At 29.9% G+C, this 20650-nt stretch overlaps 1 protein-coding gene across 2 annotated transcripts in view; it reads right to left on the bottom strand.

Moving 5' to 3' along the window:
• Positions 1 to 1330: 1330 nt before the first annotated feature.
• LOC107457341 (sodium/potassium/calcium exchanger 2-like) overlaps positions 1331 to 20650 on the bottom strand; it is an 86269-nt gene continuing 66949 nt past the window's right edge. Inside the window, exons 5-9 of one of the 2 annotated variants that reach the window (XM_043042568.3) lie at positions 14234 to 14446; positions 11200 to 11349; positions 8560 to 8679; positions 5050 to 5186; positions 1331 to 2532 (exon numbers count right to left, since the gene is read on the bottom strand). In XM_043042568.3, the coding sequence (XP_042898502.2) occupies positions 2283 to 2532; positions 5050 to 5186; positions 8560 to 8679; positions 11200 to 11349; positions 14234 to 14446 (870 nt within the window). In that variant the 3' untranslated portion in view covers positions 1331 to 2282. The remainder of the gene's footprint in view (positions 2533 to 5049; positions 5187 to 8559; positions 8680 to 11199; positions 11350 to 14233; positions 14447 to 20650) is intronic. The other variant, XM_087168354.1, reaches the window with a different exon arrangement.

The following is a 20650-nucleotide window of genomic DNA, read 5'->3' as shown; positions in this document are numbered from 1 at the left end:
GTTAATATCATGCAATTATTTTAAGCTTACTTAAATGTAACAACTATTTAAAATGTTACTTGAATGGTGCAATCATTTTAGATATTACTGTTTACTACAATTGAAAAAGTTATTTTTTATTGATTTTAAATGTTTTAACGTAGAGAAAATGCAGCATTAAAATAAAACCTTCAAAGTAAATTTGATATTTTTAGACTAATAATTATTAATTTGTTTGGATAATCAGTTTTAGAATTTTTACTTCAAATATTTTTAATAATTTATGTTTGATTAAATTCCCCTAATCAAGTTAACTTACAAATCAAAGCTGTTTTTCAGTAAAGACTTATTCAGTATTAATATTCTAAAATGTTAACCTTTTGTTTATAATTTTAATTAAAAAAGAACATTTATCTCGATTTTTCAGTTTTTTTACATAAACGTTGCTATTTTTCAAATTAATTAACATAATGAATTCATATAATCTAAGATGTAAAAATATACGTAAACTTTATGTGAAATGCAAAGGCTATGAAAAATCCTGCTTTAACTTATCATAGTACTGAGTTTTTATACGCAAAAATTATCGTTAAACTAGAGAGATGAAACTATTTAATAGCAAAACTACTTTAAAAACGAGCTGTTTCATGCGTTGTTTTATTAAGGCAATATTCTTTTGTTAAAACAATTAATATTTTAATTGGCTTATTTCGTTTGTGGTTCGTAAAAAAACTGCAACATAGAAAATTTCTACTATTACAATGCATAAAATAATATTACCAAATAAATACATTAAAACAAATCAATCGACAAATCAAATAAATCTAAATAAATTTTTTATTCGAATCAACTTAGTGTTTAAGAAGTATAAAATATGATATTTTAAATAAACTATGTTTATTAATATTTAAGTAATAAAGAATTTAATAAAAAATTAAAGATTAATAATTGAATTTAGTAATTAATATTTGAAATTTTAAATAATTTAAACTACTGTTTTAACCAAATTTACAATAGTTATTATCGGAAAAGATCAAATTTCATAAAATAGAAGTAATTTTCACATATTTAGGTAGAATCAATTTTGCTAATAACCATTAAATGGATTGCAAAATATATATTAATTGTAAATACAATTTTTCTCATATATATGTATTCTTTCCAATTTCACAATATTATACATATTTTTAAATAATGAATTTTTAGATATATTCTGACTTATTTACAATTATTTAACATTTATGGAAGATTTAATTTTAGACTTAGATGTATATTCTAGTGGTTTGTTTAAATTTACTACCACTGTAATGCTTTAAAATTGGAACCACATAATGCTATTCAAGTTGAAAGATTGAGAAAGTTATCGTTTAAAAAAGTGATTATTTTCTATAAAATTCGAAAGTTTCATTCAATAAACAAACGAATGGCAATGATAATTTAATTATATTTTTGCTATAAAACAAATTTATCAACACCGTAAATTTATATATACACTGTTAGAAATTTTAAAATGCGTTGAGCCGTATTATCGCTCAAATTTGTTACAACCTTAATACAGTGTCAAGTAAAACCATATTATCGTACAGATCAGAGCACGTGAAATAATTTATACGATAATATGGTTCAACTTGAAATTAAAGACGGTTCTGCTTAACATCTTACTGAGGTTGCAGCAAATTTACACGGCATTATGGTTCAGAGTGCCTATGATGAACCAGTTTTGAGAGTGTATAGATAAATTGAAACTTAACATATGTTTGATAAATCACTGAATAAGCTGTAATATATATAACTAACATGGTGTGTAATGTAGTTAATATATGAATTATTTAGCTTAACATACACTATATATATTTCTTCTAATATTCAAATAAATATATTATAGCGAGTAAGTCAATGCACGGAATACTTGGAAGGCACATTATCTGTTATTGACTACATTGTATCTGTAAGCACAGCATTGGTTAAAAATAAACAAAAAAAAAAAAAAGTGAAACTAAAAGCAACAAAGTTGCTAACTCCTCAACGGGGGTAGTAGCTTCTTTACTTCTTCATATTTGAAAGTTCGAGATTCTTCTGTTAACTAACAATGTACCATCCCAAATTGGAACTAACTATTTCATATATAAATAAGGTTTCAAGAAGAGCACGTAATTTAGAAATTGGCACAGCATTTCGAGTCACGCAGTCAAGTTGTCTGTTGACTTGAACCACCCTGCTCTATTAACCATCATTAGTGTACAGCACACTTTTTAGAGTATATCCACTTGGAGGAAGATGATCAACTTATTTGCCAGTGTCTTTCACCGTCCAAGAAGGGTATCGCAGTTGACCACGCCGTACTCGAGTAGGAGACTGCAGGCGATGAAGACGAAGTATAAACCGAACATCACCATTGCTAAACCGACGTTCATTCTCCACTTGAAAGCTGCAATAGATATTATGACGAACAGCAACATGAGGAAGAGCAACAGGAGAGAACATGCCATGCCGGAACTGCTGACTTCTACTGGGCCAAAAATGAGGCAAGAAAGAAACCAGGGTAAAGGCAACCTGAGAAAAGAAGTTGAGAAGTTATCTAACAAATTTAACAGTATAGAAATGTAACACCACGTAGAAAATAAACTGCGAAGCTAAGATAAGCGTTCTAATTTTTCTTTAGTTGAAAATATTTTGAATTTTACAGATACTTATTTTTCTGAAATTAAAGGTGTAATATATATATATATATATATATAAGCATCACTGGCTGCTGTCGGTGTGGGCGATCACTTTGTTTAGTCTGTGTAGGGACCAAGGGTACGCGGTATCGGTCCTCGTTAAACTGTGCTACCGTAAAGTGCTAAACATTTCAACAAAAAAATAGACTGAAAACGTAATTTTCAAAAAGAATTCCGTAGCTTTTTAAGCCAAACTAACTTCAGATTTGAAATTCCCACACCCGATTAAGGCAAGATCAAGTATTCGCAAAAATGCAACAGAAAATTTGTTTCTAAGTATAATCAACTCAATTTTATACTCAGCAAAAAAAAATCGATATTTTTTTTTTTGCTGAGTTATTCCATTTTCCAGTAAAGTAACTTTCATCTTCTAGTAAAGTATAAAACAAAATTGAAGCATCTTTATAATGGATATTTGAAACATAATTTTCTGCAGCTTTTTCTCTTCACCATAGCACATGATTTTTCATCATAGAATTTTGAAAACCAGAATTTCCGGTAAACAGTAACCATACGAGCAGAAAAATTACCAATTAAATGGTTTAAATATCGTATATTTTGGTTTTATTTCCAGGAATATGTTTTTGTTTTTTTAAACCAGAAATTTTACACAAGTGCAATAACTTTAACAGAATTTTTTCTCCGTGTATAATTGTGAATAACGAAACAAATTTAAATACATAAAAAATATATTTTTCGTATCATGTTTTTTTTAAATTCTTATTTTAGCTTTTATCAACCACCAGGATATTTCCAAAGAAAAATAGGAATAATATCTTGAAAAACTAAAAATAGATTTTAATGTCTCAGATTTCAAAATTGTTTTTATTTTTTTCTAAATTTCAATCTGACTAATTTGGATCAGTATTGATGAATTATTCTTTTAAAATGTATTACATCACTAACTTTTAGATACAGGAAAAGAAACTCCGCCTTTTATGTCAAAGCAGCCAATCGATAACATTGAATTACATGCGGCGCATAGCTCATTTTAGATAATGGATGACGTATTTGGTTGCCATAGGTCAAGGCCTAAAGCTATGAAAGTAAAATACCTACATATACCTTCAAATTTTTCATTAAAAAAATGCTAACTATCAAAGGCTGCCAAAGTTTGATAAGGTCCACTGATTTATTTGAATATTCCTTTCCATTTACAACGCGAATTTTAAAATGTGAAATATGTCCTTGTCATTTTGAAAAATGGTAGTATAAAATTTATTAATTTTTAAAGAATACTTAAACTTATTGTTGATGGAATAGGATATATTGGATAATATGTCATGTGCTTTTGATTAATAAAAAGGATGTAATTTAACTATTTGTACTAATTTTACTATAAATGGATGATTAACATTAAATCTTGATTTTCAAGCATTCAACATTTTTTAATTGAAAATTACTCGTGAATTTTCAAGGTTGTAAACAGTTAAATCATATTGTAGTTAGCTGTAGGTTAATTACTGTATTTAATTTAAATATTCATTACTTTAGTAAATGAAGCATAATTACAGCAAAAATATGTAACAACAAAAGTGAAAAATAGTAAATAAAAAATAAAAATTTCGAGATTTCAGTTTGGTTGATGACGTCACATAATAGTTTGAAAACTTATTAGTCCTGTAATCACAAATAAGTAAAAAATAAATAAATACTGCCCGACCTTTTCCCTTACTGCTATTCTCCCTGAGTCATAAAACGGTGGAGAGCAATTAGTTATTATATCTTAGGAACGTGGAGCCACGTATGGAAAATCTTTTAAGGGAAAAAAAACTTAACCATCCCATTAATTACATTGATAACACGTAATGTAACAATTACATGTGCTGCAATTTCTTTCAAATATATGTTTCTGGTTTGAGTCTGCGAAAAAGCGTGATTTTTTATTTATAAGCTGGTTATTTTTAATTCTGCAGCCTCCCTGATTTGTTTTTGCGAACCCCAAAGGGGTCGCAATGCCCTGATTTAAAAGTGCTGCTGAAGCATTTCACTAATGAGTTATTGTTGATGATCTGTGATTTATCTTTAAAAAAAAATCCGGAGCAATTACTGGTGCATGGGCGCATAACATTACCACATTTAAGGTCGGAGGGCAGAAAATTTTAATCAACCTGCCTCCGCACCACACAGCCCAACCACCTACTGATGCATGTATTTTTCTAGCCAGATTTGATCAGTTACTCAACCGAATACATCACCCGCATGTGGAATCGTAGCTCGTTTCAAGATATGGTAGTTGAAGGCTTGGGTGAATCAACACTTGGGATGGGTTCGATTCTCAGTGCTATAATCTAAGGCCATGTTACGGTCCTTAAAATAAAAATAATGCATAGTAAATTTTTTTAGTTACCCAACAGAGACGTCGAATATATTACTGCCGACAGAACTCGATACGGCCATATCTCCAAAGCCTTTTCTGGCCACCAAAACACTCGTTATTAAATCAGGTATGCTGGTTCCGGCAGCTAAAAATGTCAGTCCCATAACCTACGACAAAAAAACAATTCAATGTCTATAAATAAGTAACTTAAAAGAAATTTTTTTCAAAAACAATTAAGTAAATATAGGTTTTTTCTCGGAGAAAAAAACATTCTCAAAAATACAGAATTCGGTAAAATTTACTGCATTCCTTTATAAGAACAACAGAAAGCTCGGTAATTTTTACCGAAGTGCTTTGGTTATGATTTTGGGAAAATTTACAATAAAATATTATTTTATAATAAGTAATAAAATTTGGTAAATATTCTATTTTCAGAAATAAAGTGGTTAATCCTGGTACTTCTTTAATATTTCTTTAACTTAACAAAGGTATAAATACATAAAGTAATGCATAAAATATTAACTACTTTTATGTATCGCTTCTTCATTTAACAGAAAACCAGGCTATCTTTGCTACACTCGTAATCCTGTCTATTACTATATTGCTTTCTGAACTACACGTGAAAACTGACCAGCGGGAGACAAATTTGGTTTCCCGCACTTTGGGACACTTAATTTTTTTTTTAAATTAACACAATTTAAACACTCACATGTTTTCAATTTTCTGTCCAAGTATGCAAAACATGGATGTCATTGTAATCTTCAAGTAATCGTTAATTAAGCTGCTTTCATCCATTTAAAAAGGGTAAAAACATCTTTTTGGCATGGTTGTAAATTTCGTCACTTTTGTGGTCACTTTTTATCCCATCCCTTTGCGGGGGGGGGGGCAAGCAGTGCTTTTGAAATTGGGATCTGTAGTGTATTGTCCATTATATATACTATAGGTATACTTAAAATATATTTTAATAATTTTGCCGATGCATAAAATAATGCAAGAAATTTACCAATCTTAAAAGTGACCACTTCGTTCGTCCTTCCACTACTTGGTATCTTCACTTTAATAGTAACGTATATGCAATCGATTTGTAACAAATCTAGGTTAATAGGACACCAAAAATAAGAGATGATATGGATGATTTAATGCCGTCCTGAAATACTACATCATTTAGCAAATAAAAGTTCCCCCGAAGATATTATTGAGAGCTTTTTCTTTTGTGATGGAAGTAAAACGATAAGAATTATAATCATATTTGAGTCTGATATGCCAGAAAAAAAAAACTTTCGAGTATTCGCCTATGACATGTTAGTAAAGAAAGTAACGAAAAGATTTTTATTGTTCTATGCTAGAATATTCGAAATAAAAGAAGAAGAAACACAATATTAGGTGGTTGTCCATTTTTCAGGCTATGTTAAAGATAGATTTTTTTGATATTGTTCCACTCTCCTAAAATAGTTTTAATGCTTATTTTTTTACTAAAACTAATTCTATACCATAAGTTAAGATAATTAAATTATCTTTTTTCATAATATTTTAAAAAGCATTTGTAACTTAATTTTATATTAAATAAAAAAGATTCTTTTTTCAAAATTGACAATAAGCCATTTAAAAAACCAAACATTTAAAAAGTTTTAAAAAAGAGTAACAAATAAAATAATTAAAATTAAATAGAAAAAAAGTAAATTAACGGGCGGAATAGTCCACTTGGAAAAACAATGGTAAACCTGGTAGCGTAACCAGCTTTCATTAGAATTTACGAAAAACTTGACTATGAACTATTCGATAAAGATGCGACATCAACGGCAATGTCAACTATAATGATGTTTAAAAAATAAATAGTTTACGGTAGTGTTTACGGAATTTTTTTTTCAAAATATCGGCTACTATAGAAAAAAAGCAGGAAGGAAATGGCATAAGAAAATGGAACAAGCACCGTATTCTCAATCAAGATATATGTGAAATAAAATACACAAGAGTATCATCATTTCACACAGCATAGTACTTGAGGAACTAATTTATTATAAAGGAGTGGTCACAACAAGGATAACCATTATAAATCTGACTTTTATGTTCACAATTATCATAATATTGACTTTGCAACCTCGATAACCACCTTAGATAAGACTTTCACGTATTTAGTCCCCACGTGACTGATTCTGTAACCTGGATAATCAATAGATATGACTTTTGCATTCACTGTAACCAAAAACACTGTCTCTTGTTAGCAAGAGTCACAGCAATAATGTAGGTGGTTATCTTGAATAACCACCATAGACAGTGTTTCTGTCATTGCGATAATCGTCTTAATCGTAACTTTTAAGTTTATAGTCATCCTGACGAAATTACACTGTTAAAAATGCCGGATCTAATTACCGAATAAAGTACCGGAACTCTGTGTGCGACATTCATAGTACCCATTTTACCGTAAAATATACATAGTAATTTTTACAGTAATATTTAGTTAAATGAAGTGATTTAGTGATTTTAAGGTAGTTATTATTTTTGTGGTAATAAGATATATAAGATTTTTTGTTCCGGAACATGTAAAGGTAAAGATGGGTTTTTGGGTAAAAAGTACCGGTGCTCTGAATAGAGGCATTTTTTACCACAAATTGAACCGGAAATTTTTACAATGAAATTCGAAATAGTAGGGGTGGTTACAACAAGGATAGTCACTAGAGGCCCGGCAGTTATATCCACAATATTGATTCCGTAACCTGGAAAACCACCTTAGAAAAGACTTTTTTCGTTTATAAACATTACAATATTGCTTCTCTGATCTGGATAACCAACATACGTCATTTTTACATTTAGAGTAACCAAAACATTGAATTTTGTTTGTAAAAGCCACCACAATATTGAAGGTGGTTATCTTAGATAACCACCTTAGGTAGTGTTCTAGTGACTGCGATAATCTTCTTAGACATAACTTTTAAGTTTATAATCATCACTCTTTCTGACAAAAAGAGTCATTATATATTGAGGGTTTTACATATTTTTCGTCAGACATTCATTACGAATTTCATTATAGAAGTATAAGTACAAACAACTTTATTTTTACTATTTTAATGATATTTAGCCTTATAATTATTTGAGTACCTAATTTATAATTTTCTTACATTATTTTTATCTTCTGTTAAAGTTTTATTTTATAACCGGCGTTAAACACCCTACCCATTTTTTTTTAGTTTATGACTAACGTTCAACTTCATAGTCTTGTAAATTTGAACCCAATTCAGAAGACAAGCAATCTCCTGGATCAAGTAACGGGAAAAATTTAACTTCATGCAGGAATTTTTGATGGAACTAATTCACATTTGCGTTGCATTGAGAGGAAAACCACGTGAACCTTCCATGGTAAGCCAGATCCGTCCCCTAGCGGATATTTTTCATCAGCACTGTGGTCGGTGCGAACGAGTATGGAATTCGTATCGTCCAGCACTTGTTGAGATTTGAACCAGGATCACCTCAATGGTAGACGAACGCTATGTCCCCTGAGTTACCTAAACTCTACGCAATTGATCAAAAAAAAATGCAACCTACCTCATTTGGAATGCCCGCTGTTTGCCCAACAAGGGAAGCCCACCACACCATCAGGTAAGAAAAAACAGCAATCCAGCAGATACTGCCTATGAATGTCATATAGAAGAATTTTCTTTTTTCCTAAAATGACAGTAAAGGAAAATGCTTCACTTTAATGACATGATCTAAAGTATAATGCAATAAGTTTCGGATATTTCATATTTTTTAATTATTAATTGATGTAGTGTAATACTACATTCTTTAATAATGATGTTACGATTGTCCTTTAACTATACAATATGCGTGTTTTTAGTACTGCTTATGTTTCTGATACATATTCTGATACATACATGCATATTTCTCTTCACTCCTAATGGGAGCATAGAGCTTTTATTGTAGCTCTCCATTTCACTCTATTTGTGAACAAATGTTTTGCCTCTATACATGTCTTTCCTTATTGTTTTCAATTCACTTATAATCTCCCTGTGCCAAGCAATTTTAGGTCTTCCTCTTTTTCTATTTCCCAGAGGATTCCAATCAAACGCTGGTTTTACTTGTTTCCAATTGACTTTTCCAACCAGGGTTCTTATTAACTGGTGGGGACACATTTGGTAGAAGGCTTTCATCCACTTCAGAGATATGGATCCCTCAACCCCCAACTTGGAGGGCCAGGGTGTTACTCTTAGTATGGTGCCTCCCCACTGACCTGTACGGTTTGGAAGGCCCTACTAGTAGCTATAATTTGTCTAAAGTAAGAACTCTCCTAACAATTCGTCTGGATCCGTGGCGGTGACTATGGTAACGAGGTATAACTATTTCAAGTAGGGGTGTGAGGTCATTATTTAGGACAGGTTTTGGCTTCGGTCGGTGAGGAAAGAGGAATATTTTTCTTAGGTCTATTGTGTTGGCGCCAGAATGAAGAGAAGCTACCCTCCTTAAAATGCACTGTTCTTGTTTCCATAGCAGCAGACGGCTTCAGACTTTGTAGCGAGGGGAGTTCTTACCGTAGACAAACTATACGTTCCCACCGTCATAGCTCAGTGTATCCTTGACACTAATGGATGATCCGGGTTGATGCAATGTGGCTTACAAGAAAAGTTCGATGTAAAAAATACAGTATATTAAGAGAAGTATACTATTACGACAGGTTTCTAAGTAACCATCAAGATGCTAAGATAAAAGATACAAAAATTATATGCCTATAGCTAACTGAAAATATTTGTCACTCGCTATTGTGATAATTTTCTTTTGATGAAAATATATTTTTCCACTGATTATGTGAATAATATTATACGAAAAATGACGAAATGAAGGATATTTTTATTCATTTCTGGTATCAATACAGAAAAGAAACAATGAATATCATTTCATCTTTACACTGTTAGAAATTTCTCGAAAAAAATGGTTAAATAATGATTTATTGAATGGTTATTTTACCATATTTAATCAAAACAGTCAAATAACCATAAATGAAATGGTAACCAAACTGTTGAGTTTGAGAATAAAATGTTAAAAAATTGCTTTCACCTAATACGGTTAAACGACCAGAATTTTATCGCACCAACTAGAAACACCTAATGAAGCTACTTAGTTCTTTGCAACTGCGTACATATCATAGCCGAGCGGACTTTTCTGTCGATCTCATGACAGGCAGAACTGGAGTTCAAGCCGAGCTCCTATGTCTAGTTAAAAAAATTTCTTTACTTCAATTTTTGAATAATGCTAGTAGTGAACGTTTAAAAAACTGTATAGTTTTGTATCAGTGGTTATATAACCACACTTTTTGTAAATGGTTTCAAAACCATAAAAAAAAAGAAATGTTCTTTACCGTAAACTTTACGGTAAATCGGATGGGAAGACAGTTGCCAGTTATTTTACCTCAATTTTGGAATGAAAATTTTAACAGTGTATGTTTAAAACGTTATGTAAAGCGGGTACCGGATTTTTTGATTTCTTAAGAAGGAAAAATTCTTTTGCCATTTTTAGAAATGTTCTTTACATAATGAATTTTAGCAGTAATTTAAAATCTGTCCGGCAACAGTTAAATCACACAAACTACCATAATTATTGTCTTCGGACATTTCAGCATTGGAATAGGCATGTTTTTTCACCAATAATTGGTATGACAGTATGAGGTTCCATAGCACGGTTTATGTTAAAAATTTCTACAGCCATTTTAGATAGGATAAAAAACAAATCTAAATAATAAATACTTAACTTAAGTTTTTATTTTCATAAAAACGCAAAGTTTTTCTAAATAAATACTTAATGTATGACTAGCTATTCAACTTTACGTAAATAATTACATAAGAAAACCTAACAAAATAAATCTCAATAAATACTTAACGTGTTACACGTGTTTTAACATTACTTAAACTTTTACTTTTGACAACCTAACAGAGTGAATAATAACAACAGTGCTGCCAAAATATAGAGAAATTACCCTGTTTATGGTACCACATTAGAGAAATATTTATATAGATAGTAGAAAAATTGCCAAGCAAAATATGAACGATAAAGTTTAAGATTCGTTTATCGACCTGAAAAGTTTTAAATAATGTAAATACAACAGGAGAAATACATTGTTTCAGTTCAATTTCAACAATAAACAGGTGAATACATAGTATCACTTCCTTGATACGCAATAACATGCGCACTCACCGGTCTCCTTGTGTCTGGAAGAGTTAAATACAATGGAAATACAATAGGAGCAATTAGAACGTAATTTAGTCTTTTCTGCCATGTATCGGGCCATGATAAATCCATCGGCTTTTCACCATCTTCTTCCTCTTCAGTAGCAGGTTCTGGTGGCTAAACATAAAAAGGAGACATATCTTTTAACGTATCTGACTAGTGCAAAAACATGATTTTGGACAAAATTTTTAAAATTGAGTTTATTATGAATTTAGAATTCCTGTAGTGTAGCTTTCTATAAATAGTAATACTTCACTTTACTCGTAGTGTAGCTTTCTATAAATAGAAATACTTCACATTTGTTTGTACTCCAGTTGCACTGGTGCATGGAATTTAGAGAATTTGCAGACTTGGTTGATTATCTCTAGAACTACTGAGCCGATTTTAAGGAAATTTGATATGTACATACAATGATACAATACAAAACAAACAATCATTCAACAATTGTAATGCAAACTCATGATAGCGCGCATCAATTACATAGACAATGAGATTCGGAGTCGTCTAATTTGTTCAAATAAAGCTTTTTATGGTTTAAAACGTTTTTTCAAATCCTCTTTTTAATCAAAAAATACAAAACTTTTACTCTATAAAACATTAATTTGGCCAATACTTACCTATGGCTCTGAGACCTGGAACATAACTCAAGCTGGTGAAAATTAAATTGCCATTTTTGAGAGAAAAGTTTTGAGGGCCATCCTTGGTGGGATAAAAATAAATAATTCCTGAAGAAGACGATATAATACTGAACTGTATGAAATCTACAGAGAGCCAGATATTGTGAAATTCATAAAAATAAATCTAATGAACTGGGCAGTTCACATTTTCTGAAGGAATGATGACTCAAATTTAAAGAAAATCCTATTACACAAACCCCTAACAAACAGGAAAAGAGGTAGACCCAGGCTGAGATGGCTTACTCTAAAGGAGAAAAACTGGCGAACAAGTGTCAAAAGTAGAGAGAAGTGGTTTCGAATTCAGAGGATGGCACTGGCCCACCCTGGGCTGTCTAGCCAGATATGATGATGATAGTGCGCATTACTCGTTGGAGTCGGAGGGTATGAAATTGCCAGAAGTCAATTCGGGTCAATTACCACTGGAAATGATAAACTGCATTATTTCAAGTAATAAATCACGCTACAAGGCATGCATATCTGTAAGAGGGGACCATACCCCCCCCATTTACCCATTTTTTGTTTTGTTTATTCTGTTACCGCTGTTTTATACCTTCCAACTACAACGAGTGTTACGCACTATCATGCGTGTGTAATACAATTGTTGAATGGTTATTTGTTTTGTATTATATCAATGTATGTACTTATAAAATTTCATTAAAATCGGTCCAGTAGTTCTAGAGATAATCAACCAAGTCTGCAAATTCTCTTAATTTCTTACATCAGTGTATTTACAAAGTTATGGCAGTTTTTGTGCAAGGTGATAACAGTGGACAGACTATTGATTTTAAGTCTTTCATCATCATCATCAGCAGCATTGGCACGACAGCCCTTTGTGAGCCTGGGCCCTCCTCAGAAGCTTTTCCCATTCTGCCCTTCTCCCAGCAATTGTTTTCCAGTTCTTTACTTTTAGGATGGCAAAATCCTCATCCACACAGTCCTTCCATCTCTTTTTGGGCCTTCCTCTTGGCCTTTTATTGGAGGGGGCTGCATTAGAGACTCTCAATGCTGTTCGTTCTGGGCTCATTCTTATTACATGCCCGGCCCATCTCATTCTACTTAATTTAGTAGATTTAATGATATCATCGCCATCAAAGATTCTATGTATTTCTAAATTATAAGTCTTTAAATACGTTAATCTCAAAATCAGTTTTTTTTCTTCACATTTTACACCACCCTAAACGATATCTCACATTGTTTTCAAAATAATAGTCTAAAATTTTCAATGAGTGCTTATGATTTCAGCACACATGTTTTGAACTCCTGACTATGAGAAAAAAAGTAGAATTTTTTTTATACATGTTTTTTCGCAAAGACACGCGCGGAAATTGTTAAAACTTTACTTTTTTTTTCCTACATTGATCCCTAACTTAGTAGTATATGCACTTGCTTTGAAGGTAATAGTTCAAATCATAGTTTTGTCAAAAATTTTGCCTTCTAGATAAAATCCTCAAAGGATTTTTTTTGGGGGGGTGATAGAATATTTTTAACTTTGTTTAGCGTATATGCAAAAAATGACTTATTTTTTAACTAAAAATGGCCATTTTAAAAAACGAAACAAATTAATAATAATTTTTTTGCTAGTTTTATAAGTTTTCACACTTAAGAAAACACATAAACTAGTTTTATAAACTCTTATATTAATACTTTAAAAAAAATTGCTGAAACTAGTCGGATACCTTAAAAATGCAAATAACTATAACTTTTAAATATTATGCAACGAAGAAAGACTGTATACTTTTTTGGAGTACATAAACAATCAAAATAAAATAAATTAATGTTTGTAGTGTAGCCAATCTCGGAATATAGTGAAAGAAAAATAATGTCTGTAACAACTGAATTAGTTCGAAATTCAATTGAAGAAACAGGATTTGTAGTATTTTGGTCGTTAGAAATGATAGAGATTTAGCTCAAAAACAAATATATAGGTTCAAAATCGTACGTGAGTACACTCTAAAAAATTCTAAAAAAATTACGGTAAAATTTCATGCCGTAATTTTGCCAGTACATTTAATAAATTGCATTGATTCATTACATATTACTGTAAAAATTACAGTTAATCAGTTTGTTTCTGTTCCGCAAAATTTTATGGTAAAAAGTACTGCATCCTGAGTGCCGGTTCTTCTTACCGCAACTTTTCAGGATTTTTTTTTACCGTGTAGTTGAAAAGATTTATTACTTTTTATCTTTAGTTAGATAATTGTATTTGATTAATTAATTTATAATTTTAGATTTGATCAATTTTTAATTACTTTGATATTAATAGTATTTAAAGTGCATGTTTAATATTACAGAATAATCTATTATCAGCCTTTATTTCATATTACCTGTGATCCCTGTGAATTGGAATGTGGAATATTTTGATTCGAATTTTGCAACTGCGTTTTAGATTCGGATGGCATGACAATGTTGACATTCTGAGTGGAGTCAGCGTTGCTTTGAGGTATACTGTTGACTGAATCTGTACGAAGTACTGCAGCGTCACCAGGGTCACTCCGAATACTTCTGGTCATGAACGTACCAGTTGAGTTATTGGCAGTCTATAAGTATTTAAATATTTAACATAAATCTAACATAAAAATAATTCAGCTCATGAAGGTACCAGTTGAGTTATTGGCAGTCTATAAGTATCTAAATATTTAACATAAATCTGACATAAAATAATTCTGCTCATGAAGGTACCAGTAGAGTTATTGGCAGTCTATAAGTATTTAAATATTTAACATAAATCTGATATAAAATAATTCTGCTCATGAAGGTACCAGTAGAGTTATTCGCAGTCTATAAGTATTTAAATATTTAACATGAATCTGACATATAAACAAACCATGTAACAATTTTATTTTAGAAAAATAAGTACAATACTTTTAATAAATAAATTAAAACTTTATTTAAGCATAACATACCCGTAAACGTACTTCAAAATAATATTATTAAACAAAAGTATTTTAATTTAATTTTAATTCATAAAAATAGTTTTAAAAATTTCCGGTGATTTTAAAATAAATTTTGTTTAAATATATTCATATCATGTGATCCTATTCTATTATATCCATTTAATTAATTTCGTAATATTCTGCCACAGTTACCTGTATTTTTATTACATGATTTCTTCTATCGTACTAGAAACTCTCTTATATTCAAACATATTAGGAACTTGTTAATATTCTATAATTTTTGGAATTCAGTTATATTTTATAGCTTAAGCAATAATTGTGTGTTGAAAACATTATATGATACTGTATCCCGATAAAAATGATTACGTCATATAATCAATTCTATATCCTAATATTATCTATTTTATCACCTTCATTTCATAAGATTTTGACTTCAAAATTCTTCAAAAATTCAAAAATGAGGAATTGTAATCGGATAAAGAAATGATTTTCAGGTTGAAGCTTATTTAGTCATCTCTGAAATTTCAATCCAATTCTTCATCAGAATTTTAGTTCAATTCAGTTCAGACTTATCAAAAGTTTTATCTACAAAAATTCCGTGATAATGTATCCCAATAAAAATCATTTCATATTATATAATACAATCAATTCTAGGTTCTAGAATATTAACAATTCTGTCTCCATCATATCATTGGATTGTGACGTCAGACCTATAAGATGAGAAATTTCAATCGGATAAAGAAATTATTTTCAGGTTGAAGCTTACTTAATCGTCTCTGAAATTTCAATCCAATTCTTTATCAGAATTTTAGTTCAATTCAGTTCAGACTTATCAAAAGTTTTATCTACAAAAATTCCGTGATAATGTATCCCAATAAAAATCATTTCATATTATATAATACAATCAATTCTAGGTTCTAGAATATTAACAATTCTGTCTCCATCATATCATTGGATTGTGACGTCAGACCTATAAGATGAGAAATTTCAATCGGATAAAGAAATGATTTTCAGGTTGAAGCTTATTTAGTCGTCTCTGAAATTTCAATCCAATTCTTTATCAGAATTTTAGTTCGATTCAGTTCAGACTTATCAAAGGTTTAATCCACAAAAATTCCGTGATAATGTAATAAAATGAAAATCAATTCATATTATATAATACAATCAATTCTAGGTTCTATAATATTAACAATTCTGTCCCCTTCATATCATAGGATTGTGACGTCAGACTTCTAAGAAGAGGAATTTAAATTGTATAAAGAAACAATTTTGCAGTAGGAGCTTATGTGCTTATGTAGTCATCTCAGAAATTTCAGAATAAATTTATTTTCAAAATTCAGTAATATTCGTTTCAGATCTATCAGAAGTTTTGTCCCTAAAAAACTATTATTAGTAAATAGTACTTTATTAAACGACACAGAATCAATAATAAAAGATTTTTTCTAAATTATAGAGATATTTTAGTGTTAACCACGCGGAAGCAAACTCACCTTTTATGGATTTTTCTTTCACTTATTTATTTATTTTTGATTGTAACGAACAATTTTGTTGTACTGAATAATATAAATTAAACAAAATTAAAATATCGAAAACAAAATATAAAAAAAATTGAAATAGCTTGCTTCTGGTACAAGTACTTGCTTCCGGTAAAAGTACCATTATATATTAAGAAAATAAACTTTAAAATAAACTAAAAAATTGAAAGCAAAATTTCTAAAAGAAAATTCAAAAGCTCATCTCCTTACCTCTTCGATAAAAAATTATTTCTGTTGGAGAATTCCTGCAAGGGGTCTCTGTTCTAAGAAATTTGGAAGGATAAATCAGTTGTTTTCGAATATTCGTAGAGGAATTTTACAATCAGATTGTAAATTTTTAGAGGACCCTAGTCAGCTTACTCTAAACATATTCACTTTGCATGAGGTAGAAGGAAATTTTTCTCATAATTCATATTTCTATTTTTTATTTAGGAGGTCTTGTTGAAACCATATAAATGGAAGTTTGGCATCTCGCCAAAAGATCATACTATATAAATGTAAATATTATAAGAAATATATCATGTTTTGACCTAGTCATATGCAATATTCTGAGATTCTACAGTAGTTTATCATAAAACTCAACGTATTTGAAGAAATAATTGCTTATTTTATTGATCATTCATTTATAATCTGTTTATTTTAATTTGTTTCTATTTGTTTCAATTTTTTTAATACTTTAGAATGACTGAGCAATAATAAAAAAAAAATCATAACGTTCTCAAATAAATATATTGCATTATTCACATTTACTTTCATTGTCTTGTGCTTACTTCGTCTGAATAAGATGATAGAGCAGTTTCTCAGAAAGATAGGAATTATTAATTTGATTGGCTTTCAAAAATAAATATATGATGTAATTAATAAAGTTTATTATTATTATTCTGTTTTCGTTTATTCTGTTTATTTTAAATGAATCTTATAGAATATGCGCTTAGATTCCAGAACAGTTGTGCGTTCAGATAAGCAGTTCTCTTTTTAAAAATAATATGTAGTGTAACCAGATAGCAGTGTAACCAACAACTTTTATCACAAAGTCCAACAAGGTTTATAAATGTTTAAAAAATAAATCATGTAAGCTTGAAACAATGTTCAATTTCACTATGCTGATTTGCGCACTAAGAGGCTCTTTTAAACAACCTTTTCATATCGATATTGATTCTACCTTTACGAAACAAGGCAAAAAATCATGGGTTAATTATCATTTGCAAATCAAAAGTAGGAAGCGTTCTCAAACCAAGGATAAATTCACCTTTTTAAGATTTACTTCGGATTTTATGATCATCACTAAATCATGGATTGTTAACGCAAGCTTTTGTATATTTTTCTTAACAATTTAAAAGTGCAGGTTGGCATGATTTTTAAGTTTTGAACACAAACAAAATGTTGCATAGCCGGGACAAACGAAAATGAAAAAAATGCGAAAAAAAGTTTAGAATAAAAGTTAAAAAATGAGGAAAGCAAAGTTTTGTAAAAATTCTTACGTATCTTTGTTCAATCTTTAAGAAAACAAAATTTGCATACTAATATTTCTACAAAGTTTAAAAAAGGATAAATTAAACCAACTTTCTATGAAAATGAAAATAAAACTTTTGCCTTTGGGTCGCTTGCTATCTGGGTTTAGTTTAGAAAATTATTTTGTGTTAAAAATACTTTCGTTCTGTTTTGGTTCAAACTATGCTTTAGATATATGAATGGTAGCAATTTTTAATCAATATTTGTAATGAATTGTATATTAATAAATTTTTAGGAAACGTAAGCACGTAAGCATAGACAAATATGCTTTTCAAACCGTCTTATATATATATATATATATATATATATATATATATATATATATATATATATATATATATATATATATATATATATATATATATATATATATATATATTAAGACGGGGAATGTTGACAATCACACAGTCGCTTTTGTAAGTGTCCGAAATATACTAGGTCTAGTTAAGTGCCACTGCCCGGTATACATTTGCCCGGTATGCCCTATATCAAATTTTTATTTTTAGGATCAAGTGTTCTGCCCAGTATGCATTTAACAGGTATTCCGAACACTTCTGCTTCTCCTAATCTATCCTCAGCCGATTTTAAAATATCGAATAAATATAATAATATCAGTAGGCAGGTAAGTACTTTAGTTACGTCACACTAGAGTCGCACAATGAACTATTGGTGGCGGTTTGGGAAATATGCCAGAGGATGATACGAAGACATGCCATCGAAATTTTGATCCTCTGCAGAGGGGATAGCTCAACTACTTTGGTAGCCCGATGACCTGCGCGCGAAGTCGAGCACTTTACCGTAGAAGAGTGTAACGAGGACCCATACCGGGCACCCTCGGTCCTAACGCAAACTGATCAAAGTGGTCGCCCATCTGCTTACTGTAAATGTTGACATTCACCGGTAAAAGTCGCCTCTCTTTATTTTGGTCATTTACGGTGACATATATATATATATATATATATATATATATATATATATATATATATATATATATATATATATATATATATATATATTAAAAGCTTACAGATAATCGTTAATGTATAAACGTAAATTTAGAAATTAAAAATCATGTAAATGTTTAAGTTCATAAAATATCATATTATTTGAAAAAATTTATTACTAAATCAGAATAATTTGAGAAAAAACTTAAGCATTATTAATTTTCATTATTTAATGCAGAATTAAAAGTATTAATCCATATAATTCCGTATTTACAGCTGTTAATATGGAATTAAGAAATGCAATAATTTTTAAAACCTACAATGGGTGAGTTTGATTATGGGGTGCCAGACTGGCATGCTCTAAATTGTTTTAACAATTGCTTGACTGCCCCTTTTTTAAATAATTAAGTCTATAGTTTTGACCTGGCAATATTTCAAATCCTCTTATCTTGTCTAAATTTCAAATAATTCTGAGAAACATAAACTACAATAGAATGGTTTAAAATCATAAAAATAATTATAATGGTCTTCTCATGGTTTTCCGACGCTTAGAGAAATTCAATGCATATTTCCGAAACTTTTTTTTTCTAGACTGTTCTGCTTAAACTGATTCTCAATTTTCCAATGCATATTTAATATGAATTTTCATTTTGTCGAAAATGCTACAACTATAATTTTACAGACGGCACAGTGTTATAAATTATTTTGAATTGAATATTAAAAGTAATTTAAAATATTTCTTTTATCACGAAACTATTGATTGACACTAAGAAATGCAAGTATGGATGAAATTTCCAATGCATATTGATAATGAAATTGTATTTTATTGGAAAAAAAAATAAAAACGCAGTCCGCTGAGCGTTTAAAAATAATGCATTTTAAAGCCATTCATTATAAGTCAACGTAATTCATTCCTAAATAATTCATTTATCACTTACTTGCCTCATACAAAAATAAAAAGAAGGGAAAAAAAGGTGAGGTTATCCTCTTGTCCAAACTGTTGCCGTTCTTTAATGCAAAAAAAAAAAGTTTAATCTTATTAAAACTGATTAAACTTTTTTAACACTATAAGTACGGTGACAATCTTAACAACGTTGATGTTTCGGAGCGCGTTTAAAAAAACGGGACGAACTCAATAACTTTTGATCTAATTATCAGATCTTGACGTTCGATGACTCAATCTTAATGTTTCGGTGGGGGGGGGGGTAGTGATCTCGAATATGTAAATTAATGCTGACGATATTTTGAATTATAATATCAAAAAATACAGTTTTTTTAAAAAATTCGCTTTCCCAGGAGGAACTAACTATTCAACCAATTTTGCTAAAATTTCATATTTGTCACGAGTAATTACATTTCTTAAAATCATGTAAAAAAAAACCTGCATATCTTACAATTCAAAATTTTTTCGACTACTCTTAGATAAAACTATTAAAAAAATGAAATATTCTTAAAATTTATATTTTGCATTGAATTATCTTTGAGTAGATGAACTTTATAATCGTTTGCAAAAGTTTTTTAATCTGTTTAACAAGTTTTCAAGATATAGTTTAATACGCAAAAAGAAAAATTAATATTAAGGTGTCCTAACTTTAGACCACTCTTCTGACCAAAATACTAGGATCTTATTTCTCAGTTCATATATTTTTAGGGTGAGAAATTCAAATCCATCGAAAAAAAAAATATGTTTATTCATGGAAAATACATTTTTGGGTCTGATTTCAAAAGTTAAAATATCGTCCGCACTAATTAATTAACATATTTGTGGTCACCCCCTCGAACCGTTAAAATTGTGCTCTTGAACGTGAAGATCTGATCATTAGATTAAAAGTATTACAGAGTGGTCATTTTTTATT

The sequence above is a fragment of the Parasteatoda tepidariorum genome, chromosome 7 (assembly GCF_982258835.1).
Source record: "Parasteatoda tepidariorum strain Cologne lab strain chromosome 7, Ptep-v5.0, whole genome shotgun sequence".
Classification (NCBI taxonomy): domain Eukaryota; kingdom Metazoa; phylum Arthropoda; class Arachnida; order Araneae; family Theridiidae; genus Parasteatoda; species Parasteatoda tepidariorum.
Note: the sequence above shows the minus strand (reverse complement) of the source record. Positions and strands in the feature narration are given on the sequence as shown.